Source organism: Caenorhabditis briggsae (genome assembly GCF_000004555.2).
Source record: "Caenorhabditis briggsae complete genome, chrI, whole genome shotgun sequence".
NCBI lineage: Eukaryota > Metazoa > Nematoda > Chromadorea > Rhabditida > Rhabditidae > Caenorhabditis > Caenorhabditis briggsae.
Window position 1 is genome coordinate 7,260,944 of NC_013489.2, and position 23,971 is coordinate 7,284,914.

Genomic DNA, 23,971 nt, shown 5'->3' on the forward strand with positions numbered 1-23,971 from the left:
TTTTTCAATTTTAGAATTTCAGAATTTCGGATTTTCCGAATTTCAGAATTTCAGAAATTCAAAATCCCAAAATTTCAGAATTTCAGAATTTCCGATTTTCAGAATTTCAAAATTTCAGAATTTCAGATTTTCATAAAATTCCAAATTTCGCAGTTTCATAGCTCATTTACATTCCATTTTGCTGGCCATTCTCAAGAATGGATAATAATTTTTCAGAAATTTTTTGGATAAAAATGCAAAAAATTTAAAATTTCACTTTCAATTATTTAGTATTTCTTCTCCTTTTAGAATGTCGTCAGAGCTTCGTTTCTGTTACATTCTCTATGTCTCGACCCTTTACACTCAACAGATAAATTGTTTTGCCCTAAATTTGTTCTCTCCCAAAAAAAAACCGGTTTTTTTAGTTTCCCCCTCTCCGCCATTTTTGATTCTCGCCGTTTCATTCATTTTAGTATTTTCCCCTGGCGCAGTGTTTATGTGCCTTTAAAGGTGGGGGGACATGAAAAAAATTATTTTCTCGAAATTCCGTTTACATACGCCCCTCGAGGAGTTGAACTTGTGAGGGCGCACAGGTAGAGGGGGACTGCTGAAAAACTGCTAAATGACAGCTGAAGAGGCGCAAACTGGCGAATGACTGCTAGTTGGCAGCCGAAGGAGAACTGACGGGCCGTCGACGGTCCGTCGACGGACAGTCGGAACCCCTCGGAAAACAGACTTGAAGGTTCTGATTGGAAATCATGCAGAAAACAATTTCTCATACTCCCACTAGATTATAAGAAATGATAGAATCTTATTTTCCTCAAATATGACCACCTCAAAAAATAGGTTGTTGAACGACTGCTAAATGACAGTCGAAGAGGCGCTGACTGGCCAACGACCGGTGGTTGGCGGTCCAAATTCCTTCAGAATGGAAAATTTTGTTGAAAAAATAGTTCTCTCTAAAAACATCATAAAAGTCATAGAGGGGTCTGGGAAGCTAAAAATGCGTTATTAGAAGCATTTCTATATCAATTAGGATTTGAGGCGCGGTTGGTGAAAAACTGCTAAATGACATTCGAATAGGCGCTGACTGGTTGATGGCGGCTGAATAAAAAAATATGTTTGAACATTACTTGGTATATATCTAGAAGCATGTGTTAGCATTTTCGTGTTACAAGATCTTTACTCGAGTTGTCATTGCATGATAATAATCAATCGTTCAGGACATATGTTCTCGGTCATATTTTTCAATTTGCTTAAGATTTCCGACGAAATTTGTTTCTAATTTTGTACAATTTGTGTCTGAAAGTGCTATTTTTCCGTTTTTCTTCAAAAATCACAACAATTCGTTTTTAAATGCCGTTTTATAACTGCCGAGTTTCAAAATTTCGGTCATAGAGATTTTCAACGACACTCCGAAATCCCGCAACGACACTCCGAAATCCCGGCCGCGCCTTGTTTAGCGGCACAAGACTTTACTAATTTTTCGCCTTTTTTTCAGTTTCTTTCGCTTTTCGAAGGGTTCTCTTATTGAAATTCAGTATTTTTCGCTTAATTTATCTAGCTACTGGCATAAAGAAGCACTGAAAAGCTTTGCGCACTTTCGCTCTGCGCGTTTTTAGTTGAAAACGCAGAAAAAATCGGCGAAAACTCCTTGCGATGAAAGTTTCGAAAGTTTCGCTATTTTTTGCTTCGGAACGTTACAAATGCAGCCTTTCAGGAGTTTTTATATGGTGAGTTGGTAAGTTTTCATACGTTCCGAAGCAAAAACTATCGTAAACTCTGAAATTGTTCATGCGTTGTCGAAAATTCACCTCGCCGATACTTCATAGGTGTGACGTTTTGCAAGTGCAATGTTTGGAAAGTAACAAATTTGCAAGGTTCGCACAAAAATTAATACGAAGATCAGTTTTTGCTGTTTCTGACTCGTTTTTTAAATTTCACATGCGAAACGTCGCCCTTTTGAAGTCTGCTTTAAAAATGCCGCAGACCATAAAAATCTAAAGATTTTTTACTTGCCAGTTTTTAGTGTTGCGAACGCATCAATTTTATTTATTTTGAACGTACTTATAAGCGAAAAATACTGTTCAATGAGAGAAATGACATACCGAAAAACGAAAAAAGTTGAAAGGGAGAAACGAAGAAGAGAAAGAGGAAGAAAGGAAATAAAAAAAGCTTCTGATTTTCCGAGTTGAGTTTCTATGAAGTTTGAATTTTGCGAAAACACAGAAAGAAAATCGGAAGTTCTGTCTCATTCAGAACTTGTGATTTCTTATGTATTTTCTCTTGTTCTACTCATAAAAATTCAACTTTGAAAAAATCAGAGTTACTTTTTAAAAACAATACACAATCCACAGAAACTATTAGTTGAATAAAGAATTTCTATTGTTTATTACCTGTTTAATGATGAACTGTCAAGAAGGCGCTATCATTATAGACGGTCCGTCTTCGAGGCGCAAATCGCTACAGACGGACCGTCGGCGGCGCGCGATTCGACTGCCGACTGTTCGCTTTTCGGCAGTCCGCGCCCGCCAGACGGCCCGTTTTTCGGCAGTCCCCCTCTACCTGTGCGAGGATTGAGGGTGCGGCGCCGCTATCGACTGAGCTACACGGGCAAGGTGAAAGCGGCCGTCGGATTGCATACATAAAGGCGAGGACGACAGCTGTACGCAGAGTGACATTAAGCGTTGTACACTGTTACGGTAGAATGCATACTCTGGCCCCAAAAATCCCCCGTAAAATCTCCCGTCCCCCCACCTTTAATTGATTTTTCTAAATATTTCTTTATTTCTATGCAGTATAGCTTGTCGCGTACAGGACGCGATTTCATATCCCCGACGACTTCCACGAATAGTGCACATCTGTTTGATCCCTTTGATCTGTAGAGCTAGGCTTTCTCCGTATAAAAGGAGCTCAATTATCTTGATACCTTGTTCACTTGTTAAAATCACCTAACTGCCGTCACTCAACGTCTACGAAGCCGCCGCCACTATTTCCAGAGGATCGGACAAATCTTGATTCTTTCTCAATTACCTTTTTATTCTTTTAAATATTCCTCTTTTCAATTCAATAAATCTACCTATTAAACTGGACCACCAGAGCCCAATACTATCTAGCCTTTATAAGCAATGCACCACTTGAGCCAAAAAATAACCAGTCTTCTGTACATTACATTGGTGCATCGACCAAACCATTGAAGTCTTGTATTCCATTTTCAATTCTCAAAATTGTGGTTAATAAACATTTATTCTCAAAACTTCGTTGAGATTATAATTTGGAAATCGAATTTTCCAGAACTTTCAGTTTAAGCGCAATTTTACCATAGACAAAAGTTATTTGGAACATGTATTGTGATCAGGGATGTGATTTTACGTTTACGAATTTTACGAATTTTACGGATTTTAAGGTGTTTTGGTACTCGTAAATCGGTACTCGTAAAAGTGTTTTGGTACTCGTAAATCCGTAAAATTCGTAAAAACTGGATGAGTTTTTTTCCACCGTTTTTGTTCAGAATTGACAGTATTCCGGTTCATTTTCATGTTCTTGATCTAGTTTTGAGTTGATTTTATGCTCACATCTAATTTTAAAGCATGAATTTGCTTCATTTTCAAAATATTTTTTTTTCCAAATTTTTCTCACAATTTAGCATTTTTTAAGGAAAAAAAATTAGAATTGTTGAAACCCCATAGAAGCATTCGGTTCTACGATTTTCAACATTTGCGGACCATTTGCCAATTGCTTAATAATAAAACTGCAGTTTTTTTTCCATTTCAATTAAAGATTCAGTTTTTTACGGATTTAACGAATTTTACGATTTTACGAGCTTGTAATTCGTAAAATTTTACGTTTTACGAAATTAGTTAAATAAAAATTTTCCGCACATCCCTGATTGGGATTGAAATAACGTCATTTTTTATACAAAAATAATGTGAAAATGGGAAATTTATAGAGGTTGAGACATCTTTTTGACGGAGAATTAGTACTTTTTCAGAAGTAGTATTTTTCTGAGGAAATTGATAAGAAACTTTTTTCACAAATATATACTTTTTAACTTTTATGTAAAAATTATCAACAATTCCTGAGAACACCAAAGTTTACTATCTTTCACTCGGGTAGTGTCCGCGACCATCCCTGGGGCTAAAAGAAGACGTCAGATGACGTTAGGCCAGATGGGAAGAATTAGATGACGTGACATTTCCTAGCAACCACTCTGTCCGAGCACACAACGATGGTGAGACCACATCTGAGCCGCCTGCACATTGAGTGGATCATCGAAATCGATGAGATCCGTGAACAACGAAGTGAGTCCTTGAACGACTTCAAGCAGATTTCGAGTTGGTCTCCATCCGAATTGATCCAGAGAGTTCTGACGAAGAATTGACAGGCAGATGGCTCCATCCTCGGTGATGTTTGGATGCCAGATTCTGGTGAGACACTTCACGATTGGTGGACAGTTGTTGTATTCTGTTGGCACGGTGATGGTGAATCGAAACGTTCCGTTACGGTAGGTTCCCTCGTGTGGGGTTACGGTTAGGCTCATCTCGTGGACCTTGTTGGCTGATGGAACGTGCAGCTTCCAGACGTTCTGACCACGCATCCGAGCTTCAAGATCGCGCATTTCCTGAGCAATCAGACGATCACGGACGGCGATTCGGGTTTCATTGTAGTGACGATCATCGTCTTTTCCGTTGATACGTGATTGGAGGTTGAGCATTTCTGGCAATCGGGAAATTTGAATGGAACAGACAAGAAAGGAAAAAAAGAGATTTTATTGGAAAAGAAAACGAGAGGATTTATAAACCAATGACACAGAAAGAAAGTCACACAGAACGAAGAAGGAAATGAAGAACGGGGGGACATCTGCTCTTGCGACTCACGACCTCTCCCCTAACGACGAATTGAGAAAACGCGACGCAACGCTGCGCGTCGAGGTTTCACCTTTGGGCCTTTCAGTCGATGTTGGACCACCGAAGGAGAATTGTGTGCAAAGATGGTGGTGGGAAACTGAGCGATTCTTATCGCAAATACAGTTCCTTATATGTCTACTTCCGAATTTCCCAAGTTCTGAAATCCAGAAATTGAGAAATTCAATATCGAGTAAATCGTATATTAAAGTTCAGGACGAGACTTCGGAAAAATCTGAAAAATTCAGAAATATGGGAATTCAGAAGCTAAAAGTTTTTTTTTTTAATTTCGTAAATTTGAATTATTGAAAATTCGAAAAATGCCAAATTTCCAATAATCGGAAATTCAGAAAAACTGGAATATTCGATTATTTGAACTTTTAAAGCTCAGAAATTAAGAAGATGAAACATCGAAATTGAAAAATTCTGAAACTTTGAAATGATTCAAGAACTTTAAAAAATTGCAGAATTTCAGAAACTCGAAAGTTAAGAATATAGTTATTACTTTGAATGACTCAAAAATATAGTTATAACTTATGTATTTTGTAGTTTTAAAGATTACTATAGTCTTTGAACTTCAAAGAATACTGTGGATATTGAATTCGAGAAATTACAGTAATTTTCGGATTCTGAAGATTACTGTAGTTTTGAATTTCGAGGATGCTGGATGTTCAGAACCTTGGAAATCTAAAAAACCTTTCTGGAAAAAAAAGCTTACAAATTTTTCAAATATTTTCGCTTATTTGCAACATTGATAAAAAAAAAACAACAATACAAATTTATTGAAGTACAATAGAACTTTTGTTATCGTTAACAGGAATCAATTCAAAACAGTCAACTCAACAGAAACAAGCAAACGAATATTAATCAATTTAATTGTACCACAAATCCCATAACAATTCATAATCGTATGCTCCTTTTCTCTTTCTACTTGTTCTCCTTGTATTCTTCTTGCTTCCTCTGCCTGTAATCCTTTCATCAATACATTCCAATCTGCGACGCCTTCCCCATGAACCAGCAAATACTTCAATCTTCGATTCGATCCTTTCGTCCACAATTTGAAGAATCGATTCAAGTCACGAAGCGAGAATTGAGTTCCTAGAATCGTACAACGTTCAACGTTCATTGTCAAAAGGTCTTCAATTCTTGGATTCAAATGAGGAGAATGATATTCCAGCTCTTTTAAATTTCTCATTCCAGTATGTTGAAGGTTCTCTTGGAGAGGGGCACTATACAAGTGGACAGTTTCTGGTTGAAAAGCTTTCAAAACATTATGAGTGCTTTGAATATTTTGCTCGTTTGGTTCACAACTAATGACGATTTTTCTGAGTTTTGGGAACGTATTCCGAAGTGAGTGTTTATTATCAAATGTCATCTTTCCAATACTGAAACCCACTTCATAGCAACCGCATCGGAAAATCGAGCAGGTATGTTTAATCCACTGCCCTATATTCTTTTCTTGATTTGACCAAAAGAATGTTTTCGATTCGACAGTCGGCCAAAATTTCATATCATCATCCAAAATCAGTGATCGTTTTTCTATCGTTACATCAACATCGATAGGAATATCATTAAGGCTTGTCAGTTCTTCGTGGTTTTCTCCCATTCTGAATTTGAATAGGACAGAAATAGAACCAAAGTCCAAATTGATCTCTGGCCATTTCAGTCTTATTCGAGCATTTTTAAGTGGCAAATGGAAAGATTGAACCGTTGAATGTGCTTTTCTCGAAATCAATGAGTATGCAATGCTGTAAAGAAATATTTTCAATGGCACTGATACAAATGATGTACCTATTTACTAATACATGGGGGGGGCCACCCAAACTGTCAATTTTGAGCTCTGTTTTCTCGATTCCTGGGAAAGATATCAAAATTTTGTCAACTGATCAATTATCATAATGTCAGCGATAATTTATCAGTTGACAGAATTGTGATATCTTCTATAGAATTGTGATATCTTCTATTGTGATATCTTCTATTATATATATTACTAACTCGGTTTATCCTTCATCTCCCAATTACTACAAATGTATGTCCCTGTTATATCTCCTAGTTTCATAGACATTTCACGTGTTAGTGGTTTTCTCCCCTTCGTTGAAATAAATAAATAAATAAATAAATAGGAATAGAGATAACTGAGCTAAACGATGACGGTATGGATGGGCTCCTATCTGTGGGAATACGGTAAACTCACACTTCATGGTGTTCCATAGTTTTGAGAATCAGTGAGCGAAGATCATCGGGTAGACGTTTTAGAGGGAACCTCTGTTTGGTCATATCGAACAGAAATTAACACAACAGAATTTATTTATTGCGCAATATGAGGAAGGCTAATAGTAAGCTGAATTTATAAGACTAGAAAATATGTATATGAAGTCTCTAGAGCAGAGAAAACTATTGATTGGTTAATCAATAACGTTGGGGTGTTGAGTGGAATGTCTAAGTCAGGTACGACGTCAAGTACATGTGGTTCAAAAGAGTTCTCCAGGGAAAAATTTCGATAGAAAACGTGGTAGGTTGTACAGATGATGTAAGACATACTCACGCAATTTGTAGTTTTCCGGAAAAAGGTTTCGAATTCTCAAAAAACTTAAAAGGCTTGTACAAAATACCGAAACTGTCGATGATTACCATAAACAATCGACTAATAGAATGACCACCTAAATTTTCCACTTTGAGCTAATTATAGTAAGTTATTTCGGTTCCTGTGAATGATATCAAAAAGTGGTCAATTGACAAAATATTGCCGAAATTATGATAAACATTCTGCCAGTTGATAACTTTTCAATACATTCGACAAAAAACGCTTTTGGGCGCATTCTATTAGATATTGGCAGGCAACATCTTTCTAGTTTTGGGATTGTGCAGAAATAAATTATCGTTTTCAAGAAGAGCCTGTTATCATGAAAATTTTTACTACAGTGCGTTGCAAGTTTATAGGTCCACCCTATTTTTTGATTGCCACGTGAGAACCGTCAACGTCTTCATATTGGAGGCGATCGGTGCCGAATGATCCGATTCGGAGCTGAAGTTCAGGTTCCGGACCACCCAGTACATCCCAAGCCGTACGAAATCGATGTCAAGTGTCATTAATGAGGTTATTACTACTGCTAATGGACACCCCAGTTATTAATTGTCCTTAATATTTGTATTTTGAGCAGAAATGTTGAAGTGAACCTATAAATATGCAACGGTTGCAAAAGGCTGATTTTTCGAAATGGGTATATAACTCGGGTACTTTTTCAGATATCATTTTGAAATTTGGCAGACATATGTAATTTTGGACCCTGAATTTGATTTTTCAATACCCAATATGAAGACGTTGACTGTTCTCACGTGGCAGTCAAAAAATAGGGTGGACCTATAAACTTGCAACGCACTGTAGTAAAAAGTTTCATGATAACAGGCTCTTCTTGATAACGATAATTTATTTCTGCATAATCCCAAAACTAGAAAGATGTTGCCTGCCAATATAGAAAGAAAAACAAAAAAAAAAAGTTTCAGATGGACCCAAACCAATTAGCCAGCATCCAGGATCAAAATAACCATAGAGAAGACGAGTGTAGAATGAATAACCCAGAGAATAGAAAAAGATGTAACAGATGCAAAGGACCAGCTCATTCATTCAACATATGCGAGACACATGACGAGGAAGATAGACAGGTAAACCAGAATGAACGAGTACTGACAGCAAGAATTGAACCAACATCAGAAGAAGTAAGACCAGAAGAAGATGACGAAAGAAAAGAAACCTCTTCAGAAGAAGAATCATCCACCTCAGAAGAAGAAGAAGAAGAAGAACAAAATACCGAACTTTAATTTTTTTTTGTATCCCTTTATTATTGTATCAACTTTATTGTATTTTTTGTTATGACCAATCAGAATGAATTTAAAAGAATAACCCAAAATGAAAAAACACAGTAGAAAACAAGAAGAAACTCCCAGAAGATGATGACTCAAAGGAAACAAGCCAGCAACTGTAGTTTCGTTTTTATTCAAAACTTTGTTTGGAATTAGCTCAACTTTATATGTAGAATTAAAAGTTCATTCATTAAAAAAGGCATTTTTTCATCCCAGCAACATATGTCCCACTCGATGTCGATTCCTTTTTATATACGTCTGCAGGGCCCGAATTCTTTGATGACGTCGTGTTCGCGTTTCGATGAACTCTTTGGCGACTGCGTCTCGACACGAACGGCTTTTAAGAAGCTGAAAGAATTATGGGCGTGGCCTAACTTTAAGCCTAACCTGATAAAAAACATTATTCTGATCCGAAAAGTCATTGGGCAGCAATGGAACTTGTAGTCTTTGCGTTGGTTTTTCTTCAGACGCTTCGGGTACCGAGTGAAGACTAATGAAGCCACGACCAACCAGACGATCGACGAATCTAAGAATTTCTTGTTTGTCGGTATGTCTGTTTTTCACCGCTCACCTCTCATGGTCAAATACTGAAATAGCTAAACAGGCGCCACGAAGGAAGAAGCATTCCAGAGGGACTTGTCTGAAAAGTATAAATTATTCTGATTTCTTTGATCTTGAAGGGCGCCTTTGGGCCCCCTCAAATTTCTTGGGACCTTTATAGAGCCGAAAAATTTGAATTCCCTGCCGAAAATCTCACATTTCAAAGAGCTCCTTCCACTGAGGACGTGTCGATTGTGGCATCGGATTGGTCGTTGGCGAATCGAATTTGTTTGATGGAAACAGAATTTTGGGGAACAATTCCAAACGAACAAAATAGTCGACACGATCCGAGAGAACATCGATCCATTCGATTGGTGACATTTTTACTACTGAAAGAAATCTCCGTGTGTCTATTTGTCCGGATGTCGTATTTTCTCAAATAGCAGCCCGCCTTTTACGTGCACTTTGAGCTCAATTATCTCGATTCCTGTAAAAGATCTAAAAATGTGTCAACTGATAAAATATTGTTCAAATTGTGATAAGTAACGTATTAGTTGACCGAATTTTGGTATCTTTCACAGAAATCAAGATAATTGAGAGCTCAAAGTGGACGGTTTGAGTTTGATTTTATTAAAGGAAATACGGTATGTCTGTTTGTCCGGATATCCAGATAACTTACACTTGATTTGAATGGATATCGTATTCTCGTCATCCATCTTAATGTAGGAAATATGAACATCAACATGTGGCGAATTTCCGAATCGAGTTCGATCGATTTTTTCGCAAAGAGAATCGTAATAGGAAAGGATTAGATCGTTGGTTGAGAAACTGTTCAAATGGAGGTCCGATAATAAATTGATATCTTTTCGATCATCGATTTCCAAAAATTCGTAGATGTACTTTAGAGCAATCTGGAAGAAAACGTTGAGATTCAGAATCTTTTTCAGAATTTTCCAGAATTACACTCAAAAATTTCAAGAATCCTTGAAATTAAGAAAAGTTTTAAACGTCTGGAAATCCTTGAAATTTGAAAATGAGGAAAAAGCTCACATAAATATTACTGTAATACTCTGCCGGTTGCTTTTGTCGTATGTTCTTTCGAATTTCCGTCTCCAAAGACGTTGCGAAATGCCGAGTGGACAGTTTGAAGCAGCTGAAAAAAGAATGAGATGTATGTCTGTGTGTCCGAATGTCCTTACTTGGGCAGAAGAAGACATCTGACGTCATCAACCAATCCATAACAACACTCCAGAATACTTTCAATTCGTTCCGTGGCCGATACTTCTCGCTTATACGATTTTTGGAACTGAAAACTTGAAAATACAAAAATTCAGAAATCCGACAATTAGTACGGTATTCTACCGTTTCTATTCTTAATAACCCTCTTTCCAAGTCTACAGGAGAGAAATCTCCCCCTGGCTATACATGCTAGAGATAGTCGGGTTACGGTGCCCGCGCGAATTCATATGCGCGCCAAAACGCAATTCCCTTTTTCTTTTGGCAATTTTCCCCGTTTCTCCTCAGTTTTGCTTGTGAGGCTGTTCACGTTAGTGAATCCTCCATTTGTTCTTGCTCACCCGTTTGGGTTTTTAATAGTTATTGTTGAGGCAATAAACAGTTTTATTAGAGTACAGTGTGTTGTGCTGTTCATCTAATTTCAGGTTACATTGGTTATTGAGTATTTTCAGGTTACAAAAGGTCTTTTTGACTGCTTAGGTTTCTTTGTGTCTATTGAGTGAGTGCATCGCGTTTTTCTGTTGCACTCTCTGCGTCTCTTAGTGTGTAATAGTAACTCCGCGTACTAATTCAAAAATTCAATGATTCAAAATTTCCAAAATTCCAATTCTCACCAATCCACCATTCGACTCTTTTCCATCTGCACACAAATTCTTTGCAATTCTCATCACTATGTCATTTTTCAAAGTCACAAAATGTGACAAAAGTGTCGAAATTTGAGTTTCACAAGTGTCTCGAGTCGACTTCAGAAGACGTTGAGACGTCGTTCGAACTGCAGCGAGATCATCTTTGTCGACGATCTGAAAATTGATGCTGTTTACTTCGTAATCTTAAAAAATATTCCAGAATTATACTAAACAAGAATAGAGCTTCATTTTTGTTGTTGGCAGCTTTTTTGTGCAAATGCACCCTAATGGGATACGGCGAGTGGAAGTGGCGAGCCCGCATCCCCCCTTCGTAGAGAGGTGCGACGCTTCTATGCGTCAAATCTCATTAGGGCACTTTTGCACAAAAAAGTTGTCGATTATAAATCTAAAGCACTATTTCTGTGTAGTACCAGCAAGCTGTTGCGCTTTCGGCGCGGTTTCACCTAATTTTTACTGATTCGCTACGCTCCCCATTTTTCAAAAAGTGTCACGTAAATCTATATTTATTTTTCAGCTTTTCAAAAGTAGACAGCCTGACACCGGGACAGACATTAACGTTTTATATATAAGGAAGATACTCTGAAAATTTTGAGACAAAATGAGAAATTCTGAACTACTTTTGAAGGGCTTTGAATGTCGAGTTCGGCGAGAAAATCTTTTTTGATCATTTTTCGGCCGATCATTTTATTTATTTTTCTGAATTTTCAGAAAAAAACATACCTCCTCAACTCTCTGAAACTGTGCAAATCTTCTATAACCCTCTTCCACAAAACACATGGCCTGCTCAATCCCATTTGTGGCTCTAACCAGTCTCGACGCTTTTTCCTCGTGATTTCTCATTGCCTCATTGAATAGTTTCTTGGCGTAGGTGTTGATATTTTGACACATTATCTTCAAAACAATTATTTAAATTCGGTAGAGAAAAAAGCTCAAAAATGCTAACATTGATCACGGAAGCAGAGCAAATGACCAAATGATGAGGGAGAGCGAATTCCAGTCGAGCCATATCGTCGGATATTCCTAAAATTGAAAATTATCAATTTTGTAGTACTACCAAAGTCGTCCAAAATTATTCGATTTGTTTGTAAATTTCAGAGTATGCTACATAAAATTAGAGCTTCATTTTCGTAGTTGACAACTTTTTTGTACGAATCCCACCTAGTGAGATAAGCGGATTCAAAGTGACACAGTTAATTTAGTACTAATTTCAGTGCTATCTCATCGGAATTCGGCAAAAAGATGGCAGTTACAAAAATTAAGCTCTTATTTTGTTTAGTAATTTTTTAAAGTTAAAAAAACTACAGTAACCATGAAAATTCAAAATCTAAATTAATATTCAAATTCAAAAATACAGTACTCTATGAAATTCGAAAACTACAGTAATCCTTCAAAATTAAAAGTAGAGTACTCGATGAAATTTACAAACTACAGTAATATTTGAGATTCAGAAGCTACAATAATCTTCCGAATCCGAAACCTATAGTAACCTTTTAAAATCAAAAACCACAATAATCTTTTTGATTTAAAATCTACAGTCATCCTTACCTTTCTGAATACACAAAAACGAATATAATCCAGCTGGAAGTGGTCGTCGTGCTCCATATTTCACAGAATCTCCATCCTCATCCAGCGTTATCGTTCTCTCGACCATTTTCTGTGTGACTTCTCTCCAAGAATACGTCCAAAATACAGTAATCTCTTTAAACCATTCCTCAAAATGAAATAAACGACAATCTGGTAGATGAAATGTTCCAATCAAATTCAAAAGATTTCGAAGAGTCACAAAAAGACGCATTGTCGTTTTTGTGAAATTTTCCAATTCGGTCGGATTTCGATGATTGATTTCTTCGAGTTGATTTATTAGAGAACGGCGGATTGATTTGGCGAGCTGAAAATTGGAAATTTCCAGATTTTTTCCCACAAATATCTGATAGTTGAGATCTAGAATTTCAAAGAAATTATATATCTCGGTTCCAGTAAAAGACATCAAAAACTGGTTGACTGGCAAAGTATTTTAATATTAGGATAAACATTTTATCAGTTGACCTCTTTTTGATATCTTTCACAGGAACCGAGATAAATTGGTTCAAAGTTGATAGTTTTGGTGGTGTTCTATGAGTGTTTCAGATTCAAGATTTTCGGTGTTGAACTTTTCTTTTTTCAAATTTTGAAGATTCTAACATTTTAGATACTTCTTAGAATCCCAGATTTTAAATTCTTAAAACTCTATATTTCCAGAATTTCAGAATTTCGAAATTTCCGAATCTTCGAAATTCAGAATTTTTTCAAATATTCAATAATCCAGAATCCCTCTAGACTCACCGACAAATCCAATTTGAGCATTGCTGCTCCAATATAATTAATATCAAATTGATGAAAAAATATACAGTACGGATGGCTCTCATTGCTCAGCGTTAACCACAAACTCTGCACTTGTCTACATAAGTCATGAAATTCCATTTTTTTCAACGTCTCTCCGTATTTTTCAGCACTTTTTTCCAGAAGTTTCTTAAGTTCCAATGATAGGAAATTCGATGGATTCGCGAGATTCTCAAATTCGTCCCAAACGTCCAAAATGCAAATATCAGTGATAAGTTTGAGCGAGGCATTGATAGTTTTCAGGCGAGATGAAGAAACTGGTGGGAAAAATGGTTCGTTTGAAAATGGTTGAAGAATGCATCGAATTGTATTACATGCACAGTCGTTTAGGTAGATCAGAGACGGGTTCTGGAAGGTTTTTCGAATTTCGAAACTTCGAAAAAAAAACAAAAAACTTCTAAAACCTATTTTTGTTCCAAAACACTAAAACTGCAATAATCTTTCATATTCAAAAACTACAGTAATTTCTGAAATTCAAAATCTACAGTAATCTTCAAATTATATCAAAACACTAAAAATAGCTTTTCTCCACATGGTCGAACTTTCCATGGCCTTAAAAAATCTAGTCCATCAACTCACCAATAATGGATGCTGTAAATCCACTTCCGATTCACATGCAGTCATTTTCAGAGTGACGTCTGTTAACGCCTTTTCGTCTAGTTTCTGAGAAAAAATTCAAACTTTTTCATTTTTTATAGGTACAAACCTTCATTTCATCATCCCAAACCAGAAAGCATGTCATTTCTCTGAAGTAATCACTCTTTAATTAATAAAAATTCTTCGAATGAAACATACGTAATTTTCAGCACAAAAGATGGAATTTCAAAGAAAAATGCGATTGAATAGAACATGGAAAATGTTGGGTCGCCCAGATTTCCATCGTATTGTTCTAACTGAAATTTTGGGAGTTTCAGGAATGATGGCCTAGTAATTTAACTTCGAAGATTTGGATTTTTCAAGGCCACAAAAATTTTTGACCGAGATTCTAAATGTCTGAAATTCCACTTTTTTGAATTTTTTAATTTCCGAAGTTCTGAAATTCTGAGTCTTTGGATTTTCGGATTCTTCGATTTTTTTTCATAATTATGAAAAAATAATTATGAAAATATGAAAATGGTAATTATGAAAATGGTATATGTCTAGGGACGCATATAGGATGCTATGTGCACCCATATCAATTCCGTGGGTAGCGCGTGCGCGCTATATGCGTCGTCGCTGGGCACGACTGGTCGCCGGTGGGCGCACCCATATAGCATCCATATAGCATGCACGCTTTTCCCATGAAAACGACAACCCACCAACGACACTCCGCTATTACACTAGTGCGCGTTGTTTAGCAAAATTTTTCACCGCCGATCTTGATCAATTTTTCGATCATATTGATCATATTTCCTGCTTTCAAAGAACTTCTCACTGTTTTCACATGTAAAAATTATGGCTAACGAAAATAATTTTTAGTAAAGAAATAGGTAAAATTTTTTACAAAATCCGGTTTTTCTTGAAATTAGGACTTTTCTGTTTTGCTTCAGAATCAGCGGAATAATATATTTTTCAGGTGAAATACAGGTTGGTTGGTAAGTTTTCCGATTATTACGAAGTAAAAGTAGGAAAAAATCCGAGAAACACAAAATTGTTTCGAAAACAAAATTAGGCGAATTAATGCCAATTTCAAGACTTTGTTGAATTTTTTTCAAGTTTTCTATATCGCAATTTTGAAGGAAAAATTTATTATGTTATATCATCCAGATGTTTTTAACTTCCTGCCATAATTTTTCTTGCTGTGAGAAAATTCTGTGAAAACTGAAAAATAGTCACTCTGTGAAATCTGAAAGGGAAAATGAACGATATTGGAAGATCTGAACAAAATCACATCTTATTACAACTATAGTTAGATGAATTAATCCATATAAGAGATATCCATCGCCAATACGACCTGAAATTGTAGATGAAATATGGACGCGTCATGCCCCATCTCGATGGCGCGCAAACGGTGTACCTATGTCGTCCATATGAGGCGCCGCGCCAACGCATATACCATGCGCAGCCGTTACCCTGTGAATTCTGTATTTTCTGATTTTTTTTTTCAAAATTCTTGAGTTTCAGAATTCGTGAATGTGTGAATTTTTAAATATCCAAATCTGAATTTGCGAAACTTTGAACTTCGGAATTCCGAATTTTTCAGAAAATTCTGAACGATTTTGCACAAAAAGATGGATTTTCGAGAACTTGCAACACTGGCCTAGAAAATCCTAGTCCACTACCACCAAAGTCCATCTCTCACCTCACAATTCTCAGCTTGCCATTCATGAAAACTTCTTGTCATCTCCAAAAAATCATCGAAATCGAGGGGGTTTATTAGGTTTCGATGATCATTTCGTTTCAGTGTCATTTCCAATAAAACACTTTTTCCCGAACCCAAATTTATATTTTTTCGAACCGAAATATCCAATGGAAATATCGATAATTTCAATTGCTCATCCGTTGATTTTCGCTCGGAAAATGTCAATTTTCGGAGAAGAGATGCTGATCTTGAGGCGCCTTTTTTATTCGATGTACCATCTTTTTTGGGATTTAAAACACCAAATTTGAGGGTGACTTCTTTTTGACTTCCGAATTCTCTGAAAAATTTCAAGAATTTTTTTGGGAGAATTGGAAAATCTGAAATTCTGACAAAACAGCATTTCGAAAACTCCAGAATTTCGAATATTTGGAAATCCAGAAAAACGAATTCTGAAATTCAAAAATTCAGAAAAGTGGCATTTCGAAAGTTTCAGCAAAAAAAATAGTAATCTTAACATTTTCTTTTTTTTAAACTTACAACTTTGTGATCCCTGTGGTTTTCAATTCTTGTTGTCTGCAAGCTTCTGGTCTGGAAAATTGAAATTTATGAGATTCGTGTCTTTTTTTAATTCCATTATTTCTTGCACTTTCAACCTTTTCCTACAACTTTGAAAATCAAAAATGTCGGAAGTTTCAGAAAAAAATATTCAGAAACTCAACAATTCAATTAATTTAATTGTGAGATATGAAATTTTCAAACATCAATTATTTTGGAAATTCCAATATCAACTGTTTTAATTTTCTTAACTATTGACAATTTGAGAATTTCGAAATTCCAAACATTTGGATATTATGATTCAGAATATCGAAAGTTCTGAAATTCCAAAAATTCAAAAAAATCGAAACTTAAAATTGTGAAAAGTCTTAAAAATCAATGAGACACCTACTCAAGAACATAAGCAAAAACATTTTCTGGGCATGTCGCTGATGTCCCATTCCCTCCAATCGGCCGTATTTCAAGAGTGAATGTTTGCTGAAAATCAACAAAAATTATCAGTGATAACTATTTTTCTTTATGACTCACAAATTTTTCGCACTTTTTTCGCAGCTGACCGAGATGATCTCTGATTTTAAAGATCTGAAAATATTTCTTTTCAGAAAAAAAATAGCTGAAACAGAAGAAAATTCCAAACAAACTTCTGAAAATCGATCGATAATCGATTCCAAATGAATCGGGTCTTCACCGAAGCTGATTGAAAGTGCCGAACAAATCGATTCCAATGACTCTTCTCTCATTTTGAAAAATAATGAAAAAAAAATTCTGAAAAATTGTTTGGCGGCGAAATTTACAGCAAAAAAAGAGGAGAAAAACTGATAAGGAAGGGTGTAAAACGAGAATTTTAAGAGCAAAAGACCTCATGTTAATCACACATCATTTATCGTTTTTCTTCTCCTTTTTTTCTTGACTGAAAATGTTTTTAAATTTCCAAATTTCAAAATTTCAAGATTATTTGAAATTCTGAAATTCAGTAACTCAGTAAAGCTGAATTTTCAACTTTTGATTTGTTTTTTCTTGTCTAAAATTTGAAAAAAAAATTTCCATAAGTTGCTTTTCCGTCAAAATTCATGAATTTCTACTTTCAATTTTAGGACCTCTGCATCTGGCAGATTCTAATTTTTAAGAATTTTCGTTATTTTTTTTGGAATTTTAGAATTCGCAAGTTTAGAGATTTCTGGATTTCGTAATTCAATCGAAATTTGGAATTTTTTGAAAAAAACAGGTGATACATTTTGTAGTTGGCTATCTCCAGATTTTCAGAAAATCAAACTTTCAAAATCTGAACAATCGGAATTTCTGATTTTTCGAATTTCAGAAATTCGGTAATTCAGTGATCCTGTATATATATATATATATATATATCAATATCAGAAACCTCATCAACATTTGTGATTTTTTGAAAATATAAAATTCGAAATTAAATTTCAACTTTGATGGTTAAAATACTGTGAAATCCCGGAATTTCAAGATTTACAAATTGCAAGTTTTTGAAATATGGAGCTGGACCTGAAAGACTCAATGTATTTTTGAAATTTCAGAATTTTCATTTCTGTTCTGGATTTATTCAATTCGTGAATTTACTACATAATTCCTGCAATTCTGATAGCCCAATTTTTTGCATTTTTGAATACCACATTTCAGAGTTTAGAAACTTTTCAATTTTAAAATTTCTGAACTTCAGATTCTTATAATCTGAAAATCTGAAATTTATGAATTTAGAGATTCTGATATTTCCAGAATTTCAGAAAACCTAATCTTTGAAACGGTGGTTTTTTTTTTTGAAAAACGGAATTTCCGAATTTCAAATTTTCAGCTCTTCTGAGTTTCAGAAGCTTAGGAATTCCTAAAAATCAAAATTTCAGAATTTCAGAAAACGAAAACATCCAAAAACGTTTAAAATATCTTAAAAATAAAACCGTTGACAAAATTTCCAAAAAGTGCAGAAACTTCAGTCATTTGCGTCATTAGAACAACTTTCTTTATCACCAGAAATTACGTATTTTCGTTTAAAAAAAATCCCTTGAATTCCCTTTGGGCATTCGAAATTTGTCAGTGTATCTGAATTTTTTCTAAACTTCAGAATTTTTGGATGTTTCGAATTTCCAATTTTCTGAATTTGGTAGAATTTCCTGAATATCCAATTTTCTGAGTTTTCCGAGTTTTTGAATTATTGAGTTGTTATAATTTTCATTCCATTGTTTTAATAAAAACCGAGACACATATTTTAGAAACTTATTATGATCCATATACATTATTTTTCAGAAAACAGGGAGCAATTATTGCGAGAAGGAGTACATATTAAAGGGACATCCGGACAAACAGAGAGAAAAAGAAACACCGCATTTTGAATATGTACACACTCCGTATCAAGAAAGGAAAATGGCCGAGTTGTTGAAAAGAAGTGCAAGTGCGCTCTGTTAGACTAGAGCGCATTTGCTTTTCCAAAAAAAAAAACTACACGAATTTCAAATTTTCCATTGGAAAAAGAGGGAAAAGTACAAGTAAAAATGGAACATGTATGGGGGTGGGCGATATCGAATTATTATATATAATAAATGTATTTCAATTTGCAACTTTTTTCAAAAAATTTAAATTTGAAAATCGTCGGGTTCCGAACTGGTCGTCGGGCATTTCGCATTTCGTGCCGAAATCGGTTTTCGCAGTTTTCTTTGCGGTTTTTTGATTGGTTGATAGAGTTCATCACATGAATCTTCGTCGCCGAATTGGTGAATATTTGGATGGTCGTATGGAGCAATAACGCCTTCAGCACGTTCGTCCCATGTCCAAACTGTTGTTACGCCATCCCACTGGAAAAAATTACTTTAGAAAATTTTTTTGATTTTTAAGATTTAAAATTTCAAGAAGAGGTTTTTAGCATTTTTCAAATTTTTCGTATTTTTGAAAAATGTCGGGAATTTTTGAAATTTGTGCAAAACTTTTTGGAATCGTAGGAATTTTTGGGAATTTCAAAAAATTTCATATTTATAATTTTTGAGGGATTTCTAGATGTTTTGGATTCTAATATTCTTTCAAATTCCAGTCCCCAATTTTTTTTTCAGACAGGCGCACTTTTTGGTTTTCCATCATCTCCAATTGTCATTTTCATTTCCCTATTTTTCGAATCACAGAATCCATCATTTTCCTTTTTTAGTCTAAAAATCAAATCGAATGTTTTGTATGAATGAGTGGTGCAAAAAACATAAAAAAGGAAGTGAGAGATACGGACACTGAAAAAAAAGCAAAAAATGATGACAAATAAGAAGAAAAATGACAAAACACACCACTCTGGTCTTTGTGATCTAGAAATTTGGAAGAAAAAATGAAGGAAAGAAACTAGAATTACCGTAACCTTCAGCTCAATTATCTTGGCTCGCCTGAGAGATATCGAAAAGTTGCCAATTGTTAATCAAATTATCAAAAACATTTTTTTAGTTGATCACTTTTTGATATCTTTGAAAAGAGCCGCGAAAATTGAGCTCAAATTTGAAAACTAGGGGCCCTTCTATTATAGGTTTTACGAAAATCAAGCTCAAATTTTCGAAAATCCCGAAAGTCCGAAATCTCCGAGAACCCTCAAAAATCCCTACAATACAAAACTCTTTGAAATCTCGAAAATCTTTTTAAAATTTTATATGGCCTGAATTTCCTGAAAATCATCTTAAAAGCCTCAAAAATCTTGAAAATAGAAATTTTTTTTAATCTAAAATCTTTGAATAGGCCATTTTTTTTACAATCAAAACTAGGACCATCTCACAACGAGTCAATTTGAAAACACAAAAAAAACCATGACCTACCGAAGTGCTGACAATTTCATTCTCCTGTGGATGCCAATCACACTCCCGCACCACTGCTTGATGCCCTTTCAGGCGGCGGCTTACTGTACCCGTCACAATGTCGTAGACTGGAAAAAATGAGGATTTTCAAACATGGATGTATTAGTTTCTGGTTAGAAATCCTCTGATAGAAGGGCACTCTACTTTGAGCGTTAATACAGAAGTCCAGCAAAATTCGGGGCTACTGTAACCGGTCAAAAGCCTATTTTTAGCTGAAAAAACAACCAACTTTGAAGGCCTACAAAAGTATTTCAGAATTTTTCGACTTTTCTGAAAACTTCAAAGTATACTAAACAAAACTAGAGCTTTAATCTTGTAGTTGACCACTTTTCTGTGAAAATTCATCTATATGAGATATACCGCTCCGCGCAGCGCGGCCGTAGGAGTCGTTGCTCTTCCATGTGGCCCATCTCCTCAGGACCACATTTTACGAAAAAGTTGTCAACTATAAAACTAAAGCTCTACTTTTGTTTAGTACACTCTGAAAGTTTCTGACAAATCCAAAAAAAATCTACTATATTTTGTAGACATTTAAAATTTGGCTATTTCCAATTAAAAATGAGTAAATTTAATAAATTTCGGACCGTATCTCGATTTCTGTTCGAGTTATCAAAAATCTGTCAACTGATAAAATGTTTCTGATATTATGATAAATATTTGGTCAGTTGACCATTTTTCAATATCTCCTACAGGAAATGAGATAAGTCGGGTCAAAATCAAGGATCCTAAACTCACCAACAATCTCTCCTCTCGCGCATCCCGTATAGATGAACCGTCTTCCAGTGTTTTCCGGTGAGAATTTCGCTCTGACAAGTGTATGCAGTACGCTGTGTCCCCGGAGTGTCATCACAGACGTATCACCTTGGACCGGTTGACACAATCCAGGCGGCGCCGGTTGCCATCGATAGTCCCAGTGTTGACTCTGAACGCACGCACGTGTAGCTTCCTATAATGGGTATAATTCTACGATTTTTTCTGATAGTGAGCATCAAATGTTTGCTATTATTTTGGCACAAAAAATCGGAGCTGTGTCCGTGGCCGGAGCTCCCACAACGAAAACTAACGTAACCAAAAAAACCGGAGAATGAAAAATATTTCTAGGTAGTTTTCGTTTTAGGATTCGGCCACGGATACAGCTCCGATTTTTTCGCCTTAGAAAAAATGCCCAAACTTACCACTCCGCCTTGACACGAGAACTTCCGCAAATCCCAAACTTTGATCGTCTGATCTTTGGAATTGCTCAGCAGATACCGTTCGTCCTGTCTCGAATCCACGTACGTCACACCGTCCCGATGTCCGGCAAAGACGCCGACAGGGATGACGTCACCATCGGACCACGCTCGTTTGTCCCATACCTGAAACTTTCAGGATCAAAGTACCGTACTCTAGAGACCTGCACATCAATCTGTCAACTGATAAAGTATTTGTGATACGATGATAAACAATTTGTCAGTTGACAATTTTTGATATCTTTCACAGAAATCGAGATAATTGGGCTCCTCTGACAGTGCACATCAAACTATACACTTTATAATTTTGAACTGTTCTATGGAATAGGAAAAAAATATGACAAAAAAAGAAAAACAAACACTCACTTGTAATTTTTTGATGATAAAATTGGGTCATTGTCTAAAACCAGTTTTGTAGTTTGATCAACAGGTACCGTCACCCTTCTAGCTTCTACCGTAATCCACCTACCTTCACCAGACCATCATCTCCCGCACTGTAGATCAAATTCGAGCCGTAATCCGCGAAACACACCGAATTCACGTCATCCTCATGGGCATTCACAATCGTTCGAATCCGTCGACGTTGCTCAACGTCGAAGACGTGGATACTGTATTCAGAAGTCCCACAAACGATTTGTTCGGAATCGTCGGAGAACCGGACGCAGAACACCGCGCATTGGCTGGAAAAATAGGCTTTTTAAGGGCCGATTTTCGGATAAAATAATGGTAGCCTAGGTTTCCTAAAGTAAAGTTAGGCCAAGGGCTTCAAATCAAGTTAAAGGAGGACTCCGACCAAAAATTTTTATTGCATCAAAATGTTCGAAAAGTTGTCTATTTTCCTAATATTATAGCGAAAAATTTCGAAAAAAATCCGAAATCCCCGAAAAATGCCGTTAAAAGCGAAAATTTTTCAAAAGAAAGTTGCTAGGAGGGACGAGGATTTGAATTCCCGCGCAGTGAGAAACCTCGGCCACGACGCCTGACAGCCGTTTTTTCAAGTGGCCGACAGTGTTTTTTTTACGTTTTTTACCTGCCGGACATGAAAATCGAAAAAATCCGAAAAATTTATCATGTCAGAAAGGTGCTATGATGCCGTGGCCTAGGTTTCTTACTGCGCGGGAATTCAAATTCTGTTTTTTTTCAACGCCGTTTTTCGGGGATTTAGGATTTCTTTTGAATTTTTTCGCAATAATATTAGGAAAATACATTTTTTGAAACATTTTAATGCAATAAAAATTTTTGGTCGAAGTCCCCCTTTAAAAATTGCTCAAATTTCCCCTTTTTTTTTTGTTCAAAACTCACTTCTGCACAGCATGTTCCCCATGCCAATCAATAGGAAACCATGTGATATTTTGATTGTCCTCTTGTTCCATACGTCCAATATAAACGGCGTCTTTCCACGTACAGTACGATATCAGATCGCCTTGTTGGTTGACAGCCGTATCGAGATCGACCAATTGCAGTGGTCCACACGGAGTTCGTTGCATTGATAGTATCGGGAGCGATATTTCGATTTTTCCGGATTTCGTTGATAGAAACGAATTTTCTCGTCTGGAAAAACAAAGTCAAAAATTGGCTACAGTACCGAGCTTTTTCGAGATGGCCCAGCTTCGGAAAATTATGAAAAAAACTGGGCCACGAGACACTACTGGCTACTGTAAGAGCAGGTTTTCAAGATGGCCTAACTTTTTATCTAGGATGGCTAACTTTTCGAGAATCTTGGAGTAGAAGTTTTCTAGGCTTCCAGAAGCTTCTAGATGGAACTTCCAGGGAGAAATCTGCTTCCCGATAGCCTAGAAACCCCTCAAATGGAATTTGTCTTCCACACCACTCACCCTGACTCGATACAACCATTTTCCGTCCATTCTGAATGTACTGTGCACAGAAATTCTTCGTCCTCAACTGATCGACACGTCGCTTTTTGTTCGGCAAATGCGTATTCAGAAGGTGTGCTCGCGACGCCGACGTCATCACGGGTCCATTTCGACGTTGGACGTCACGATTCAGAATGTTCCACGTGGCGTTTGACGACGTCGACGGCCGTGGTCCACAACGATGATTGATGTCGGTTCGAAGTTGATGACAACTCTGTAAATCCAGTTGCGAGACGAGATATCTGAGATTTTCTTCTTCTGCTTCTTGGGCCATTTTCAGAGTTTTCTGATTTTTAGAACTAATAGAATCCTCTAGAATCAGGGAGAAGATCCATCTCATTTAGCCCCATTCCGCTACAGTAATCCCAGGACGAAAATCCGTTTTAGGACCCTTCAAAACTACAAAAGACTACAAAAAACCACGTGGCTGAGCTCGAAATTCAGATTCGAGACCCCGGAAATTCCGGGGAAAAAAATCGGGGCGATCGTTTTTCGAAAGAGTAGATCGAAAAACTTTTCTTTCAAATCACACTTTTTTTTGGCATTTCATTGGTCAAGAAGTTCCCCAAAAAATGATGACTATTCAAAAATCATGACAAAAAGCATAGAATTTGGCTACTTTGTAGTCTATTTAATGTTTCCCGTAGCCT

The 23,971-nt window shown here is 36.2% G+C and overlaps 5 protein-coding genes across 5 annotated transcripts in view; 1 reads left to right on the forward strand and 4 right to left on the reverse strand.

Annotated features, from left to right (window-relative positions):
• Positions 1–4,177: 4,177 nt before the first annotated feature.
• CBG11949 lies at positions 4,178–4,693 on the reverse strand (the record flags this gene model as incomplete). Its single annotated transcript, XM_002646202.1, has 1 exon — positions 4,178–4,693. The coding sequence occupies one exon, from the start codon at positions 4,691–4,693 to the stop codon at positions 4,178–4,180; it is 516 nt and encodes a 171-aa protein (XP_002646248.1).
• A 1,010-nt stretch (positions 4,694–5,703) lies between these two features.
• Positions 5,704–6,393, reverse strand: CBG11950 (the record flags this gene model as incomplete). Its single annotated transcript, XM_002646203.2, has 1 exon — positions 5,704–6,393. One exon carries the CDS (start codon positions 6,391–6,393, stop codon positions 5,704–5,706), a length of 690 nt encoding a protein of 229 aa, XP_002646249.2.
• Positions 6,394–8,387: 1,994 nt separating this feature from the next.
• Positions 8,388–8,702, forward strand: CBG26579 (the record flags this gene model as incomplete). Its single annotated transcript, XM_045237147.1, has 1 exon — positions 8,388–8,702. One exon carries the CDS (start codon positions 8,388–8,390, stop codon positions 8,700–8,702), a length of 315 nt encoding a protein of 104 aa, XP_045099230.1.
• A 249-nt stretch (positions 8,703–8,951) lies between these two features.
• Cbr-aex-1 lies at positions 8,952–17,122 on the reverse strand (the record flags this gene model as incomplete). Its single annotated transcript, XM_045237151.1, has 20 exons — positions 8,952–9,092; positions 9,120–9,270; positions 9,316–9,384; positions 9,502–9,673; positions 9,964–10,195; positions 10,293–10,590; positions 11,028–11,050; positions 11,135–11,320; positions 11,888–12,058; positions 12,111–12,187; positions 12,713–13,055; positions 13,490–13,894; positions 14,126–14,209; positions 14,253–14,292; positions 14,342–14,439; positions 15,828–16,144; positions 16,361–16,415; positions 16,782–16,859; positions 16,911–16,976; positions 17,024–17,122. The coding sequence occupies 20 exons, from the start codon at positions 17,120–17,122 to the stop codon at positions 8,952–8,954; spliced, it is 3,105 nt and encodes a 1,034-aa protein (XP_045094710.1).
• A 1,851-nt stretch (positions 17,123–18,973) lies between these two features.
• Positions 18,974–23,971, reverse strand: part of Cbr-wdr-23 — a gene marked incomplete at both ends in the record, with an annotated part of 10,807 nt that continues 5,809 nt past the window's right edge. The window contains 7 exons of the mRNA XM_045237154.1: positions 18,974–19,192; positions 20,180–20,286; positions 20,954–21,164; positions 21,394–21,573; positions 21,917–22,127; positions 22,750–22,998; positions 23,279–23,535. Coding sequence (XP_045094711.1) covers positions 18,974–19,192; positions 20,180–20,286; positions 20,954–21,164; positions 21,394–21,573; positions 21,917–22,127; positions 22,750–22,998; positions 23,279–23,535 — 1,434 coding nt within the window. The remainder of the gene's footprint in view (positions 19,193–20,179; positions 20,287–20,953; positions 21,165–21,393; positions 21,574–21,916; positions 22,128–22,749; positions 22,999–23,278; positions 23,536–23,971) is intronic.